At 44.4% G+C, this 17,468-nt stretch overlaps 2 protein-coding genes and 1 non-coding gene across 14 annotated transcripts in view; 2 read left to right on the top strand and 1 right to left on the bottom strand.

Annotated features, from left to right (window-relative positions):
- The first annotated feature begins 1,329 nt into the window (after positions 1 to 1,329).
- LOC145508156 (small Cajal body-specific RNA 2) lies at positions 1,330 to 1,753 on the top strand. The gene has a single exon (XR_014055411.1).
- Positions 1,754 to 3,397: 1,644 nt separating this feature from the next.
- On the bottom strand, positions 3,398 to 7,697 carry CFAP276 (cilia and flagella associated protein 276). 2 transcript variants are annotated; one of them, XM_081487151.1, is made up of 5 exons: positions 7,526 to 7,697; positions 5,043 to 5,159; positions 4,420 to 4,535; positions 3,950 to 4,077; positions 3,398 to 3,550 (listed from the first exon to the last, which is right to left on the bottom strand). In XM_081487151.1, exons 1-5 carry the CDS (start codon positions 7,604 to 7,606, stop codon positions 3,480 to 3,482), a joined length of 513 nt encoding a protein of 170 aa, XP_081343277.1. In that variant the 5' UTR covers positions 7,607 to 7,697; the 3' UTR covers positions 3,398 to 3,479. The 2 variants fall into 2 exon arrangements, with proteins under 2 accessions (XP_081343277.1, XP_081343278.1); XM_081487152.1 differs by lacking the exon at positions 5,043 to 5,159.
- Positions 7,698 to 7,745: 48 nt separating this feature from the next.
- Positions 7,746 to 17,468, top strand: part of ELAPOR1 (endosome-lysosome associated apoptosis and autophagy regulator 1) — a 67,194-nt gene continuing 57,471 nt past the window's right edge. For 3 of the 11 annotated variants that reach the window (XM_081487148.1, XM_081487146.1, XM_081487147.1), the window contains exon 1: positions 8,592 to 8,948. Coding sequence is in view for 10 of the 11 variants with exons in the window: in XM_081487146.1 (XP_081343272.1) it covers positions 8,796 to 8,948 (153 nt within the window). In the remaining variant the exon portion in view is untranslated. Of the gene's footprint in view, positions 8,522 to 8,549; positions 8,949 to 17,468 lie in introns of those variants that run through there. The other 8 variants (XM_081487139.1, XM_081487144.1, XM_081487137.1 and 5 more) reach the window with 7 other exon arrangements.

Below are 17,468 nucleotides of genomic sequence, written 5' to 3'. Positions count from 1 at the left end.
TGTGAATCCTGAACTTCCAGATGTTTAAGCTGGATTTAGAAAAGGCAGAGGAACCAAAGATCAAATTGCCAACATCTGTCAGATCATTGAAAAAGCAAGAGAGTTCCAGAAAAACATCTATTTCTGCTTTATTGACTATGCCAAAGCCTTTGACTGTGTGGATCACAACAAACTGTGGAAAATTCAAGAGATGGGAATACCAGACCACCTTACCTGCCTCCTGAGAAATCTGTATGCAGGTCAGGAAGCAACAGTTAGAACTGGTCATGGAACAACAGACTGGTTGCAAATCAGGAAAGGAGTACTGTTAAGGCTGTATATTGTCACCATGCTTATTTAATTTATATGCAGAGTACATCATGAGAAATGCTGGACTAGATGAAGCACAATCTGGAATCAAGATTGCCAGGAGAAGTATCAATAACCTCAGATATGCAAATGACACCCCCCTTAGGGCAGAAAGTAAAGAACTAAAGAGCCTCTTGATGAAAGTGAAAGAGGAGAGTGGAAAAGTTGGCTTAAAACTCAACATTCAGAAAATGAAGATCATGGCATCTAGTCCCATCACTTCATGGCAAATAGATGGGGAAACAATGGAAACAGTTGCAGACTATTCTGTGGGGGCTCCAAAATCACTGCAGATGGTGACTGCAGCCATGAAATTAAAAGATGCTTACTCCTTGGAAGAAAAGTTATGACCAACCTAGACAGCATATTAAAAAGCAGAGACATTACTTTGCCAACAAAGGTCCGTCTAGTCAAAGCTATGGCTTTTCCAGTGGTCATGTATGGATGTGACAGTTGGACTATAAAGAAAGCTGACCGCCGCAGAATTGATGTTTTTGAACTGTGGCTCTCGAGAGTCCCTTGGACAGCAAGGAGATCCAACCAGTCAATCCTAAAGGAAATCAATCCCGAATATTCATTGGAAGGACTGATGCTGAAGCTGAAATTCCAATACTTTCACCACCTGATGCAAAGAACTGACTCATTTGAAAAGACCCTAATGCTGGGAAAGATTGAAGACGGGAGGAGAAGGGGACGACAGAGGATGAGATGGCTGGATGGCATCACCGACTCAATGAACATGAGTTTGAGTAGGCTCCGGGAGTTGGTGATGGACAGGGAAGCCTGGCGCGCTGCAGTCCATGGGGTCGCAAAGAGTCAGACACGACTGAGCAACTGAACTGAACTGAACCAGGGCCCTTGGTTCCCCTCCGAACCACGCGAGGGCAGCAAAGTGCACACTCGGAGAGAGCCTGTGCTTGGTGGTTCCTCCCAGAAGCCTCCGGGGCCGGGGGCTATAAAAGACGGTGCGAACTTCCGTTCCTTCACCGGAGGGAGAGCGTGCTGGAAGCGAGGTTGCGGAAAATTGCTGTGTGTGGTGGTGTGTGTTGGGGGTGAGAGGGCGCATGTAGGCCGAGTGTGTGAGTAGATGCTTAATGTGTGAGTGGATGCGTGAATGAGTGCGTGCTCCCGCCCCTGCGCCCCTCCCCCGGCCTACACGTTGATCTTATTTGATCGGGTTGTGACTCCAGCCCCGCCGGGCCGACCTGAAATGAAAAGCTTCCCTCCTGCGAAGCCCTTCTTCGGGGCGCTGTGCAGCGAGGCCCCTTGGGCGGTGGCAACGCCGTGGTCCCGGAGGTTCCGGAGCCGGTCCTATGGGGCCCGGTGCTCAGAAGTGATGAATTGATCAGATAGACGAGGCCGGGCTTGTCCCGCGCCTTTGATTATCGAGGCGATTCTGATCTGAGCCCGGCCCCCCGGCACGGCCGCCCGTGGCGTTGGGGATAACGTGTCAACACTCGACAACGGGCCGGGGTCTTTGGCGGGCCGTTGAACTAGCCGTCGCCCCGCCCGCAGGCGCCGAAGCTGAAAGGGGACAGAGGCCTTGTTCTCTGCTGCAGTTTTACTTTTCTAGGAGCCTCTTTGGTTTTTTTTCTTCCTTTTTTTCTTTAGGCCAGCCTTGTCATCATGACTCTTGGCGTGTGATACCAACACTGGTGCCCCCGGTCTAAAGACACTATACAGCGCCTGCCCGTGAAGGCATGTAGGTGTATACGCATGTCTGTATATGTGTATATAAGGGCTTCCCAGGTGGCTCAGTGGTAAAGAATTCGTCTGCAGTGCAGGAGACTCTGATTCGATCCCTGGGTTGGGAAGATCCCCTGGAGAAGGAAATGGCAAACCCACCCCAATATTCTTCCCTGAAGAATCCTGTGGACAGAGGAGCCTGGTGGGCTACACTCCATGGGGTGGAAAAGAGTTGGCCATAATTTAGTGACTAAACAACAATATATGTGTATATATCCATAAGAAAACTTGGAAAGCTTATAAGAATTCAGATTCCAGGGACCTGCACCAGATTTACTGAATTATAATTATCAGAGAGGTCTAGGAATCTGTATTATTTAAAGCCTTCATGCATGGATCGCAGTAATAAATTTTTTGATGTTCAGTATCAACTCATATGAGGTGATTATCCCGAGAGTCACCCCGCTCTGCTACTTTCAGACCTTCTACATAATGAGAACTGAAAATATTGCCACTTAGCAGCAAACACTGAATAAACTGGAGTATCTCTGTAGAAGAGGGCCTGTTAGTTTGGTGGAATTTAAGGACCCTGCACTTGAGTACCAAATAGAAGCCCTTTCATGTCTGATTTATTCAACAGTGCATATGCTGTCCAAGTTTAGAAATGGGAACTTATTGTACAGTATTGTAAAGGGTCTGTCATTTCTTGCTCATTCTGACAGCAGGTTCCTGTGAGTGGTTTGTAATTTTAGAAACCACATTAATGCATTGGTTTTTAGGTACTTTCAGACCCTAGGATCAGATTGTTAAGCTCTGTTTCTAAGAATCAGGGGCTATAAATCAAGGCAATGAAAAAAGAATTGACTCCCAGGAAGGAGACAGCAGAGTTAAGAGAATGAACAATGGCAAGGAAGAAGGACCAGGGAGAATGAGCTCTCATGGAGGAGAGCCCAGCAAATGACTAAATCCAGAAGGTCTGAAATCTGTTAAGTGTGACCTCTGCATAAATATTAATGCCACAAAGAGCTACTAAAGTTAGTGTCTGTAAGTTCATTGAGAGAATGGACAATGCCCATTGTTGTCTCCTTAACAATTAGCTCAGCACCTGACACATGAAAAGTTTTCAAGAAAGGTTGAATGGCTATATATATGTATGGTTGGAATGACTCCAGTTTACAAAATGTGAATACCTGTCTCCTGCCAAAAACAGTGCTGTTCTGTCCTAAATCCTTCTCTTTCAGCAAGATGACTCCGAGTTGCAAATATTGCCCAATAGGGTTAGTTTCTAGAAGTTGAGAAACTTCCATATTTTAAGAGTAGTCAAGTGGCAACTTGTAGTCTGTGGGTAACAGATACTCCAGGCTTCAACTTACACAAATCTGTTTAATGGAGGTGGGCAGCAGGATGTTCCACAATGATTAAGTAGTCCAGGGGCCTGTCAACACTTATGTGGAGAAGAAGCCACCATCATTCTTTCGGGAGTACCCACCATTGGTGGCTGCAGTGTGAGGGGACACTGTGGAGAAAAGAAGGAATGGGCTGTGAATTTAAGATCTATTGCCTTTTCTGGAAATTTGTCACCCATACTTTCATGGGTACCATGGAGAAGGTTCTAACAGCTGGGGAAACACAGAAGACTGATGGGAGGTAGCTATAGGTCTTTTCCCAAGTTTCTGTCCTTTGCTGAAAATTCTTGTCCAGTAGACCTAAGGCTGAGGCAGAGGCTCTGAAACTGAATTCATTTCCTAGCTCTATAGTCAGCATGTCCCCTGGCATTAGTCTGATATGTGCCAGACTCAGTTATCCCTCATGTTCCCTAATAGCCAGCCACCTCAACTCCCTGATTCCTATGTCCATTGAGAAAAACTCTTGCACCACCCATCTTCCTCCCATTCCTCAGTCTTCTAACCCTTACCTATGGATCCCTGTATGCTGTGAATAGACTCCTTCTTAGGGTTGATCCAATGTCTGATGTTAGCTCTGGAAGTGATGGAGGGTAGTTGGGGAGGGGGTAAAAATTCTTCAGGGAATTGGGTCTTGATTCTGGAAGATGATGTGGGAAGAACAGGGGAGAGTGAAATCAATCAAGAGAAGAAGGTAAGGAGGGAAGGAGTTGCATGCAACCTCAAAAATATAGCAACCAAAGGCCCTTTCTAGCCTCTTGAATTAACCAAATGTTTTATTATACAGATGAGCCCTATTTTGGAAGATCTCTTCATTTTAGAAAAAAAAAAAAACCCACAGAAATTGTATTACAGATACAGAAGTTAAAAAATGCAAAAATCTATACAAACAGGAACCTATCGATTATTTCCCAGGTGACAGTTTACCTTACTTGATTGGATGGCATTGTTCTTAGGGAGAGGCTCTGCCTCCACCACTTACCTGTGGGTATCCTGGGTGGTCTCCTGGTGTGTGAGTATCTCACTTTTGTTCTTGAATGTCCCTGTGTGGTGGTTGTACAAGGCTGATAAGCGGAAATCCAGGTCATCCTTCGGTATCTACAGAGGAAGCCAACCCCCTCAGGGTTAACTTGCCACCTGTGCACCCATTCTAGTCGGGTTCTATTGGGCTCTACTCTTCTCCCAAAGCACAGTGAACCCTTTTTGGGCTTGAGACCCACCAGCTCTTTACACACCAAATTACTGTACATGATGACTTCTTAAATCTTGTCCATACAGAATTGTCCTGTGGTAAAGTCTAAGGAGTGGGAAGCTCTCCTGGAGACATGGGAACCACTTGAGCTTAATGGGCCTTACCTCATTCATGGTTATAATGAGAAGTCTAGTGAGAGAATGATTTGCTCCAAATAATTAACTGCAGCAAAACTCAAGCCTTTTGCCTTACCAGAGGCCTGATAAGTTGGTATTTGGCTTTAGATTTGATAGGATCTTGGATTGGGGGCAAGATAAAGCTGCTAAAGCAGTCAGGGACAGACTGCCTTTCAAAAAGGATAGTCATTAGTCCTAAGTGGATATAATAAGAAATCGCATTTCAATGCTAGTTACCTCTGAATCAAAAAAACAAACATCCCGTCTCATGGAGGTGATTGTGGGAGCTGAGCTGAGTCGACACCAGGGTTCCTGTTGCTGAGCAAGGTGAGTTGGGTTCTTATATGGCAGTTTCTGCAAAAGAGAAACCACACCCACACCTGGTTACCAAAGGCCTCACTGATGTGGTAGCATCAGTGACATCCATCCCCTCCTGCCGTTCCATTTTAATTGAATTGAGACATCTAAATGAGAAGAATGATACGGGGCAAGCCTCCCAGCCTTTTGAGTCTCCTAAGTTTTCTCTTAGAACTGACAGAAATGGGCCAGGAAGACAGGGAAGGGGGTGAAGTGGGACATGAAGGATGAAGAGTAGACAGGCAAGATGAGCTCAGGTTCAGAAGTCCTGAGTTTGAAGAAGAGGTAAGATATTCCAACGCAATATGCAGTTGTTGGAGTAACAGCTGAAGCCCCCCAAATCTGACCAAAAAGGAAGAGGTGGTTCATGAGGACTGCACAATATTATAATGGGGTTGGGTGGGGGCAGTCAGAGACAAGAGAATCGGGAGAGGAGAATCAGGAGAGAACAGTGTCTAGACAGGTGAGAAAAAAATTTTGGTAAGCAAGGAAGGGTCATTGTTCTGTGGGAATCTCAAAAAGTTCACTGAATGTTCAGTTCTCTCATTAAAACCCCACAAGTATGAATATGAAAAGCACACAGCTGATTTCTTCATTACATGTAAAATGCCATATTGTTCACCACTGTGTCCCCAGTACCCAGCACAGTGACCTAAAACATAGTTTTTTAAAATGAGATGCTAATTGAATCAATGACTGAATTCCAGTGAGGACAACTACAACCTAGCAGAAATCTCATTCATCCTATCTGATGTTGGAACCTTCTTCATCCCCTGTATATGACACAGTGCTGGGTGACTCAGCTCAATCAGGCATTAATTGAATGGTATGGACCAGGCACTATGCTATCACCAAGAAAGATGAAAAGGAGATGGGAATATTACATATGATGCAAGCACAGGCAGCTCTTCCAGTCCTCCAAGGCTGCATAAGCCTCATCATCTCTATAAGCAGAAGGGTGAGATGGTCTTTCACTGAGAAAATCAAGCCTGTCAAGCATGAGTTGTCATCTTCACTATCCATTTTCCTTCCATTTCAGAGAAAGGGAAGTCCCTTTTATTCAAGAATAACCCTTCCTTCCTGAACCCAGCCCTTCCTGGTACTTTAGGGACCTGTGCTATCCTGGCATCTCCTGTACCCAGCTTCTCCTCATCCTTTTGTCACTGTCTGGCTACCACTCCATGATGTTCCTACTGAGCCAGCCTTCTTTAAGAGTCAACACATACTACTCTCCACTTCCTCTTCTACCCACTTTCTGTCCCCTTTCCATCCCAATACAGTCTGACCTCTGCCTCAAGCATCCACTGAAACTACTCTTGCTAATGACCTTTGTGGTTAGGTCAAGTGGATCATTTCCAGACCTGATCTTATTTGACCTCAGTGGTTTCTGGCGCCACAACTCTGATTCCACGAAATGTTCTCTCCATCCTGCATGGGTCTAGCTCCTCCTGGTTTTTCTCCTGCACCTGGCTATTATTTCTCAGCTTCCTTCTCAGCTCTGTTTTCTCTCTCTGCCCCTAAGTGGGATTCTCCGGCGATTTCATTTCTGCCTTTCTGACTCTCATTCACTGGATGAGCTCATTCCCTCCTATGGCTTCAAGTACCACTATATGAATGCTGTGGCTTCCACACCTCGTCAACCCACAGCCCTAACCGTGTTGTCTACTCTTCATCTCCACAGAAGTGTCCCACAGGCACCAAAAAACAACAGCTACATTATTGGTCGCAACGTCATTCTCCCCAGATCTGCTTTTCCTGGATACCTCATTCAGTAAATGATATCAGCTAAGCCCTCAGAAACCTAGGAGCCCTCCTAGACTGGCCACTCTCTTGGGCCCATATCCAGTCAGCCACAAAGCCCCATCAGTCCTGCCCTTTGCATCTTACCGCCACTCCCTGCATCACTGCTTTAGGGTCCATTACTCCTCCTGGACCATCATGAGACACACATATATACACAAACGCATTCCAACATGAATGAAAGACAGATGTATAAAGCATGAGCTGGTGTTTGATACCTCTTTCCCACTCTATATACCTCACGTCTCTTCATAGAAGAGTTTCCCAAATAGGGCAAAGTGTTGCCGGTGGAATCTGGGCCTGTGCGAGCCCCGTCATACCAATCATTGCTTAGGTCAGCGAGTGCCCCTCGTTCCTCTGGACTAGAGCGCCATTCCCTCTGCTCAAAAGCACCTGTGAAAGGTGCAGAGACCTGAGTATGGGATCATGGAGGCAGGCAGAAAACAGACCTCTCCCTACCTGACTCAGTGTCCTCACCAGGGCTAAGTTACCACTTCTTCCAGTCAGGCCGACAGAAGAGCGAGGGCGACCCTACCGGGTACCTGCGTAAGAAACCTCAGTACCTTGGAAGCCCGCGACTTTCCCAAGTAGGAAGCATCCTTATCCAACGCAGGGTTCTGGAAAGGGTCTCGGGTGAGAGACATGGTAAAACACCGAGCGAGACGCTCTTAAGAGGGATGAGAGGCCCGCGCAGCCGCACACAACCTAGCACGCAGAGGAGCCCGGATCCCAATTGTTTGGAACGCCCAATTTCAGTTGCCAGGCAACTGCTCGGCCTTCTGTGACTGAGGCGAATTCCCTCCGAGAAGGGCGCCACCTGGCGGTCTAACGCGGGAGGCCCCTCGGGAAGAAGCTACTGGGAACGCCCAGGGGAAAGAGCCGCCGAGTGTGCTCGGAAGCCCGGGATTTGCACTCATGAGCCGTCGGTGAAAAACGCCGCCTCCCATCTTACAGATCTTCTGCAAAAGACTTCAGTTTAGGAAAGAATTCGTAAAAGATAGCCAGCCCTGAAATGTTCTTCTCCTTAGAATCTTACGAGAGGATTTCTCAGAGCGATGACAGAATGGGGATGTCAAAAGACAGAGGAGTCCAGGTGTGTTTGGGAAATTGCCCAGCTAAGGCAAACTCTCCTTGCTTAAACTCGGCTTAACTATATGAGTCCCAGGACTTCGCACAGGACTGGCTGTAAATTCACAAATGGGTTTGGCGTGGTGGAAGTAAGACCTCCAGAAGCAGCTGTTACAGTAGGTAACACCTACCCGGGCCAGTCTTCCAGGCTACAATCCCTGGAGAGACATCATCGCGGTCATTTTTCTGTCGCTTCTTAACAAGGTGCTTAATAAGTATATGTAGAACGCCACGTCTGCAAAATTAGTGATGCCCGTAGGTAGCCGATGGCCCGAAGTAATGAATTTGGTGGTGATGGCTTGGAGGTTGTTTCCACCGTGTTCTATGCACGAGCCTTGTGCGCGCCTGCTGGGCCGGTTGCAGACCCTGGGCGCGTGCGTTTCTGCGCCGCGCGCGCTAGCAGCGGCGGCGGCTGCCATGGCGACCGGCAGGTGAGCGGCAGAGGAGCGCGTGGTCCCTGCCCCACCCGCGCTAAGGGAAAGAGGAGGCGGTTGCCAAGGCGACTTGGGTAGGAGGAGGATAAGAGAAAGGAGGGAGGAGGAAGGATGGGCGGCCTTGGCGTAGCCGCAGGGAGGTGACTGAAGCGAGCCCAGCCCCTTACATCCTTCCCCCTGTGAATTTCCCTCCCCTTTTTTCCGCCTTCTGCCAGCAGTAGCTGCAGCCGCAGCACCTGAGCCACTGCTGTCGCTCGCTCGGAACAACACTATGGCTGAGTCTGGCCACAGCCTCCATCCCTCTGCCAGAGGCAGGGGAAGAACTGAGCCGCGCACACTCCGGCTTCTGCGGCTGCTGCTCTGGGTTGGGACCGCCTTCCAGGTGACTCAGGGAGCGGGACCAGAGCTTCACGCCTGCAAAGAGGTACTGTCCTCCCCGACCCGACCCCACTTAGGTCAAAAAAATCTTGGATCCCGGCAGAGATCTTGGGGACTTGGACACAGTTTCAAAGGGCACGGAGTTTAGGTTCTTTGGGGATAGGGGAAAGAAGGAAGAGGAGCAGACTGGCGTCATGGAGAGGCCACCCCGTTGGAGGACTCACAGAATAGATCACCCTCACAGTTTGGACTGCTGAGCTCGGGAAAGGTCCCAGCTCCAAGGAGCTCAGGAGGGACTCGAGTCCCTGGGCTCGGAACGAGGGAAGAAGACAAGAGTTGTTTCCCAGCTGGAATGAAATTACCTTAAAAGTGGTTGAAAACAAGATTATGTACAGAGAGGCAAAATAGAAACTGGAAAGGGGGAGAAGTGGTGTAAGAAAGAAATTTGGAAGGCTAGAGGAAAGTAATGGATGGAAGGGGGAATACTTGTGATCGTATCATGGCTTCAAGGAAGGCATGTAAAGGTCGGAGGTCTGCGAGAGGGACTGGAGGATCCCATCACCTCTGTCCCGTTGGTAGTCAACATCTGGTTACCTTGTGGGCTGCTAAATCTGGATCCTGTTTATAGCTTGCCTCCCCCTAGTATGCTTTCTTCACTGTACCTGACAGTGTGTGACCCACTTTTGGTCAGACTGTTGAGTTCCTTAATATCTTGCTTCCTGCCAATCTCTACTTTCCTTCTCTGGACTTTTGCTAACATATGTCGCAAGTCTTTTTCAAGTGTTTCTAAAATGTTGCCAACATAATTCAGAGAATAAGTAGTGAATGTCTTCCAACCAAAAATGCCTTTGAACATTCTTTTGGAGGGAAACAAAAAGGTATGAAGGGGTAATGAAACTCAGTAGTTTCTACAGTATTGAAATAACAATAATTTGTTGTGTTTTGAGTAACTTTTTTAAACCATATGGCAGAGGCAGCAACAACATATTTACAAGAATTGCCTGAGGGGAATGGGGGAGGTAAAATAAAAATTATTGTTATCTGTGTGAAATGTGAAAGACTTCATAATACATTAAGAGTCTAGCTCTGTATAATTAATTTGAAGTGTCATACTTAGCTAAGGTTTTGAGAGGTTGAAATATTTATAAGTTATCAGTATTAACTATTGATTAGCAACAACAACCCCATCCCATATGGAAATGTATTATTATGAAGGTATTCTAACCATTTGGCTTCCAGTGTAGCTCAGTGGTAAAGAATCTGCCTGCCAAGCAGGAGACACAGGTTCAATCCCTGGATCAGGAAGATCCCCTGGAGAAGGAAATGGCAACCTACTCCAGTATTCTTGCCTGGGAAATCCTATGGACAGAGGAGTCTGGTGGGCTACAGTCCATGGGGTTGCAAAGAGTTGGACACAACTTAGTGACTAAACAACAACAACATTCTAACCATTAGACTATCTACAACACAATAGATCATGAAGAACTGAGAGGGTGGAAAAAGAGGTTTTTGTGTGAATAAATATACCTGACTTTACTCATGAATGTGAATGAGTGACTCCAGTCACTTCAAAATTTACCAGTGGAAATTTTGGTAACTTGTGTGAGTCCCAGCAATGTCCTGCCCTGGATCATCCGTGTTTTCACTCAGCCACTTCATGACCTGTTTTTAAAGATGACTGGGAACAGGATGATTTTGTCAGTGAATGTGGCTTACTGGCCTTGGTGATCTGTGGTCTAACCAATCAAGATAACCAATTCCATCAAGCAAAGTCACTTGCCTAAGAATCCAAGACTGGATTTCGCTGAGTGGAAGGTAAGAATCTTACAGTTCAACTACCACTTCTTGTTGAGATCTTTGGAAAATATGAGAGATTTAAGAAATTAAACACATTGTATCATCTTGCTTCCTAGGAAAGAAAGAATACTGATATTTGAGAGCTCTAACTTGTGTACAAATTTTGCCTTTAGTTCTTTTAAAATGATTGACATTTGCCTAAGCAAAAGGCCTTGCCACAGAGCATAAATTGAGGGCAGTGGAAAGCTATGGAGCTCAACATACTAGGGTTCCAGTTCCTGCCTGTTACTTACTACCCAGTTTTTAGATCTGTAGAATGGGTATTTCAATAATGCCCAGCTCAAAAAAGATTGCTTTGAGGATTGAAAGAGAAAATACAGTTAAAACACAAATTCAAGTTACCTAACCCCCGTTCCCATTCAGCTTCTTTACCATTAGATCCACACCCCATGCTGAAGTGAAAGTGGCTTAGGAGTCCTGTTCATTGGCCACAGGCATCAGCAAGTCTTGTTTACACTCTTCCTGAGCAAACAGTGGCTGCTGAACACCCTTGACTCCAAAACCATAAAGAAGAGAATAAACCTATTATTATAATATTCTTTGTTTGACAGTATGAACTGACTCAACAAGTTTTGGGGGCTTCCAATCCTAAATGGTGAAAAACCAATTCAGGGTAGACTAACTCTTCCCTGTTCTTAATCTTCCTATGAATTTCTTGTGAGTCAAGTACTCTTATCAGCCAAGGCCAAGTCTAATGACAGCAATGCTGTTCCTGCCTTGTTTCTGAAATCCGAGGCATCCATCTGGACTGAATCAGGGAACAAAGAGGTTGAGGGTAAAGCCTCAACTGAGGAGATAGAGAGCTGGGAGTTCTAGATTGCTATAAATGTGCTGGGGCTTGGCATTCCTTTCACAGTTTTAAAATAATCAGGGTCACCAGTGGAACTAAACATCCTGGGTGCTGTTTGTCCTCACGAATCATTTTTCAGCCTTGTGCTAGCCCGGGTTCAGTGCTAACTGAGAGTCAAAAGAGCATTTCCTATAGCACAGTGAATCTAAATCAAATGAGAGAGGAGGAGAAAACTGCCTTTCCCAGATCGGTCTTGTCCTGAGGCTTCAGTGCTAATTGCCCCCAAAGGGATTTCCCATTCTGTGTTGAAGAGCCCATAGGGCTTTGGAATCTGGCAGGCACAGATTGAAATAAACTTTGGTAAATGGGTGGTGATGAGTCGGCCACTTAGTGAGGATGCTACTTCAAGCAAGTTAATTAACTTCTGACAGCTTCAGATTCCTGATCTCTAAAATCAGGATGGTAGCAGGTATCTCACAAGGCTGTTGTGAGGATTAAATAGGACAACACATATAAAATGCCTAGTATATACCCTTGACGTGTCATAGGTACTTCAGAAATATTGATTGGCAGGAAAGGTAAGCCCATAAATAATGACATATAAATGATGACATGGGGTCAACATGTTTTAAGCAATGCAGGAGTGGCAATCTAGAGTTTTACAGGAAAAGAAGAAAACATATTTGAACAGTTGGCACTTGACCTGCTTCTAGAATAATCAGTAGAATTTCAGTGGGCAGAGATGGAGAGAGAGAGTGCTTTCTTCACAGAGAGAGGAGTCGGAAGAAAAGATCCTGAGAACTGCAAGTAAACCACATGGCTGAAAGGTGGAGTAGGTGTGGGGTACAATAGAAATTAAAGTTGGAAAATGGGAAACTAAGTGAAAAATCGATTTCTAGCAGAGATAGTGGATTAGCTTGAATATAAAACAAATAAAGTTGGAGCTTCCCTTGTGGTCCAATGGTTAAGACTTCACCTTCCATTGCAGGGGTGTGGGTTTCATCTGATCAGAGAGCTAATATCCCACTTGCCTTGTGGCTAAAAAGCCAAAACATAAAACAGAAGCACTATTGTAACAAGTTCAATAAAGACTTTTAAAAATGGTCCATAAATCTTTAAAAAAACAAATAAAGTAAGTAAGGTTGAGGTAAGCCAAAAAGTGAGAGCAGAGAGATATGAGCAAGGAGACTAGTTCAAAAATTCTTGCGAAGGTCAAGGGGGAGCTAACAAAGGAACTGGACTAGGATGGTGGCAGTGGGATAAATAGAAAGACATAGATGTTCATTGTAGTACTATTTACAATAGTCAAGACATGGAAGCAATCTAAATGTCCATCAACAGAGGAATGGATAAAGAAGATGTGGTATATATGTACAATGGAATATTACTCACCCATCAAAAAGAATGGAATAATAATATCATTTTCAGCAACTTGGATGGACCTAGAGATTGTCATGCTGAGTGGAGTAAGTTAGAGATGCAGAAACATCCTATGAGATCCCTTATATGCAGAATCTAAAAAGATATGATACAAATGAACTTATTTACAAAACAGAAATAGACTCATAGACTTAGAGAACAAACTTATGGTTGAGGGAGAGGAAGGACTGGGAGAAGGGATAGCTAGGGAATTTGAGATCAACATGTACACCCTGATATATTTAAAATGGATAACCAACAAGGACCTATTGTAAAGCACAGGGAACTCTGCTCAATGTTATGTGGCACCCTGAATGGGAGGGGAGTTTGGGGAAGAATGGATACATGTATATGAATGGCTGAATCCCTTTGTTATCCACATGAAAACTCTCACAACATTGTTAATCGGCTATACTCCAATACAAAATAAAAAGTTTAAAATGATAAAAAAAAAAAAAAGAAAGACATAGATACGAAAAACATGCTGAAGGCAGAGGTTAGAGAATTTGGCAACTGAACAAAGGAGTTGAGTGGGTCAGTGGGAGGATTAGGCAAGATAGTGCTTAAAGTGCTTTGCAAAATGCATAGCATAGAGTAAGTGCTTAGTAAATGTTGTGCTTCTGAAATCGTTCGGCACTGTTTCAGGGGCTCCAAAGAGCTTCCGTACCACAATTTATGTCTCAGTGAAGAAAATAATTCAATGAGAGGCAAAGTGATAGATAAGAAGTGATTTATTAGAATAGGATGCTTGTGAGGCTTACAAGCAGGTAGGTGAGAGATGCCACACCCCAAGAACTTACTGGGCTACAGTTTTATAATCAGAGGAAAAGTGGGGAGGGGGAGAAGAACTTCTTTGTCTTTCTTGAGTAGATGTCATGCTTCCATCTTCAGCTCTTCCTCCAGATTGAGCAGGGGAGTTTTCTTGTCCCTCATGGTCAAGCTAGGTGCACAAGTTATTGTTTTCATGTGTGCAGAGAGCATGTGCTAGGGATCATTAACTTAGTGAGCTCACTGGGCAGGATGTGGGTGTCATGCCACCATCATTTTATTGTTTACAGCATGTCTCTTCTATTGCATGGTTTTGTTACTAAGCCTGCATGGTTTTGTGGTTAATGTCTTGAGTAATCATTAATTAACAGGGGTCTCCCATATTTTTTCCACTTACAACCCCTAGTGGGATTAACTGTATAATCACCTATTTCATCCCTTTACTCTCTCTGTCCCTATGACTTTTTACTGTTTTATGATCTGCTTTTAAAAAACATAATGGGAACATTATTCTAAATCATTAGATGATCTTGAATGGCATCATTTTAATGAGGAATTGAATGAACTACCTATCTTGGCTAATCCCTATTGTCAACCCTTTCACTTTTACAAGTTAAAGTAATATATGCTCATAACAATAATACTAATTCACACTTATTGAGTGTTCTAAGTGACAGACATTCATTAACTCACTCAGTCTCTATGAGGTAGGTCCTATTAACACCCCACCCCTTTCCCCCTCCTCCACACCATTATGTCTCTCCTCTTTCCTGCTTTATTTTTCTCCACAGCACTCTTTACTATCTGACATATATTTTACTTATATACATATGTGTGCATATGCATGTGTACATGCCTGCTCAGTCGTGTCCGACTCTTTGCAACCCTGTGGGCTGTAGCCCACCAGGCTCCTTTGTCCGTGGAATTCTCCAAGCAAGAAAACTGGAGTGGGTTGCCATTTCCACCTCCAGTGGATCTTACTGACCCGGGGGTAGAACCTGCATCTCTTGCATCTCCTGTGTTAGCAGAAAGATTCTTTACTGCGCCACCTGGGAAGCTGTGCATATACATACGTATATGTATTTTAATTGTTCATTTCTTTTGACAAGAATGTGAAGTCTATGAGGGCTGATATTCTTGTATGTCTTATTTATTTTAAAATATATTTATTTTATTCTTGGTATTATTGGGTATTTATTTTTGGTTGTACTCAGGCTTTCTCTAGTTGTGCAGAATAGAGGTTACTCTTCATTGTGGTGCGTGGGCTTCACACTGTGGTGGCTTCTCTTGTTGTGAAGCTCGGGCTCTAGGTGCACTGGTTCCAATAGTTGTGGCACAGGGGCTCCTGGGTTGTGGCACAGGGGCTCCTTGGTTGTGGCACAGGGGCTCCTTGGTTGTGGCACAGGGGCTTTAGTTGCCTGCAGCATGTGGAATCTTCCCAGACCAGGGATTAAACTCATGACCCCTGCACTGACAGGTGAGTTCTTAACCACTAGACTACCAGGGAAGTTCTTCTTGTATATTTTATTCACTTCTATATTTCCAGTGCCTGCCATGTAGTAGATACTCAAAAAGTTTCCTGAATGAATCCCCGTTTTATAGATGATGAAACTAAGGCAAAGAGAGGGTAGCCTGCCCAAGGTGACTTGGCTGCTGTTATAAAAGAGCAGAAATTCCGGCGGCTGAGTTGTTAATCGCCGTTGCTATTCCCTGCCTGTCCTAGCTAACAATCCAAATTGTGCTGTGGGTATAAGCTAAAAAGTCCAAGTTTCCCCTCCCACCTGCAAATCCCCAAAGGCTCACCTCTGTCAACACTTGCTTAAACATAGTCTTCTCGAAATGTTTTTCGCCTATTCAAGCACATCTGGCTTTTCTTTTGCCTTTTCTGTACAAATCAGATCAAAATATTTGTCTTATTCTTTATTTTACTGTTTTCATCACTATAGTTCTACTGTGATTCATTGTATGTGTGTATCGTGATTTATTGAAACAGAAACTTGGTGAATAGGTTGATTCCAGCTGCTTCTGTGGCAAGAGTGCTGCTGTGAACATCCTGATGCATACTTGTTTGAGTCCGTTGGTAGACAAATTCTTAAAAGTAGAAATCATGGGTCAAAGAGCCCAAGTGTTTAACACTTCGATTAATGTGTGTCAAATTGGCAGCATGGATTTTCAAAGAGCATGAGGCTCCTCCATCTGCAGTTGGTGGAGGAGGAGGGAGGCTTTGGCTGTGAGGAGGGCAGTCAGAGTTCATTTTCACCCGGAAATCACAGAAACCCAGAAGGCCCTGCTGGAGAGCCTGTCGGCCTTACCAAGCTGGCAGCTGGTCCCGGGCAGCACAGCCAGGCCTGACGCTAATTTTGCCAAATTTTCTGAAAATAAGTTGATCCAACTCATAGCTTTTTCTCAGTCTGTATTGTACCTCCAGTAAGTGATAAAAGTTATGCCATTTGTCACATTTCTTCTTAAGCTTTCCTTCTATGTCACAGCAGATAAAGCACAGAACAGATAATTATAGTTAGCGCTTGACAGCCGCTGAAAGAAAATATATTTTTCATACTTCCTAGGCTCTCCACTGTTCAAATTCCTTTATCGTCTATTTTTCTTCTTCAATTTGTCATGCACCATTAAAGGCACTTTTTAAAAGACCCATAGAACTATGCAGCAGGAAAAATAAATAAATAAAATTGCATTTCATAGGCCTGATTATCTGATTGTGATTATCTGATTCTTACTGATGATACAAAATAAAACACAAAAAAATGATCTGACTTTAATATAATAAGCCTTCATGCTAACTGGAGCATCCCTCTTCTTACCCCGTGCTAAACAATAAAGGAAAGCTGTTTCTGAATTCAAAAGAAAACTGAAATTGGCTAATTTTCTGCTTGAAATTGATTACTTCACCCTCCAGCTCCAATCATCTGACAATAAGAGTGGCTAGTTAGCCACTAAGAGAAAAGATAAAGGGAGCATGAGTTGTATCTGTTCATCTGACTTTGTTCAAATTCTCATAAGAATGGCTCTGGCTCAGGATTGGCATTGTTTAGTCGCCAAGTCATGTCTGACTCTTTGTGACCCCATGGACTGTAGCCCACCAGTCCCCTCTGTCCTGGGATTTTCCAGGCAAGCATACTGGAGTAGGTTGCCATTTTTTTCTCCAGGGGATCTTCTGATCCCAGGGATCAATGTCTCCTGCATTGCAGGGAGATTCTTTACCACCAAGCCACCAGGGAAGCCCTTGGCTCAGGATAGCACTTGGGAAAAGTCAGCATGTTAAGCCCTGTGCTACCCACAGACTAGATGTTCCGTACATTTATTTTTAGTTGAAGGATAATTGCTTTACAATATTGTGTTGGTTTCTGTCATACATCAACATGTATCATCTATAGGTATGCATGTCTCCCCTCCCTCTTGAACCTTCCTCCCACCTTCCATCCCATACTCCTTACATTTTCAGTTAATGGATCAACTTATTTTCCTTGTAAAGAAATTTTAAAAGATTAGGGCCAGAGCCTCCATTTACAAATATTAATTCAGCTGTGTAAATCATCTGTGAAAAGAAGGAGCTGTGCCCAAACAGAAAATAAATAACAGGTTAGCAGAACATCAGAAGAAAACAAGAACTATGGGAGGAAAAGTCATATTTTAAAAAGAACATATAGGGTTTTAGTCCTGGATTATCTAAAAGACTACTCCGGATTCTTGTATTCACCAGCTCATTTTTCCCGT

Source organism: Giraffa tippelskirchi, chromosome 5, assembly GCF_054371585.1.
Source record: "Giraffa tippelskirchi isolate mGirTip1 chromosome 5, T2T-mGirTip1v1.2.pri, whole genome shotgun sequence".
Lineage (NCBI taxonomy): Eukaryota > Metazoa > Chordata > Mammalia > Artiodactyla > Giraffidae > Giraffa > Giraffa tippelskirchi.
Note: the sequence above shows the minus strand (reverse complement) of the source record. Positions and strands in the feature narration are given on the sequence as shown.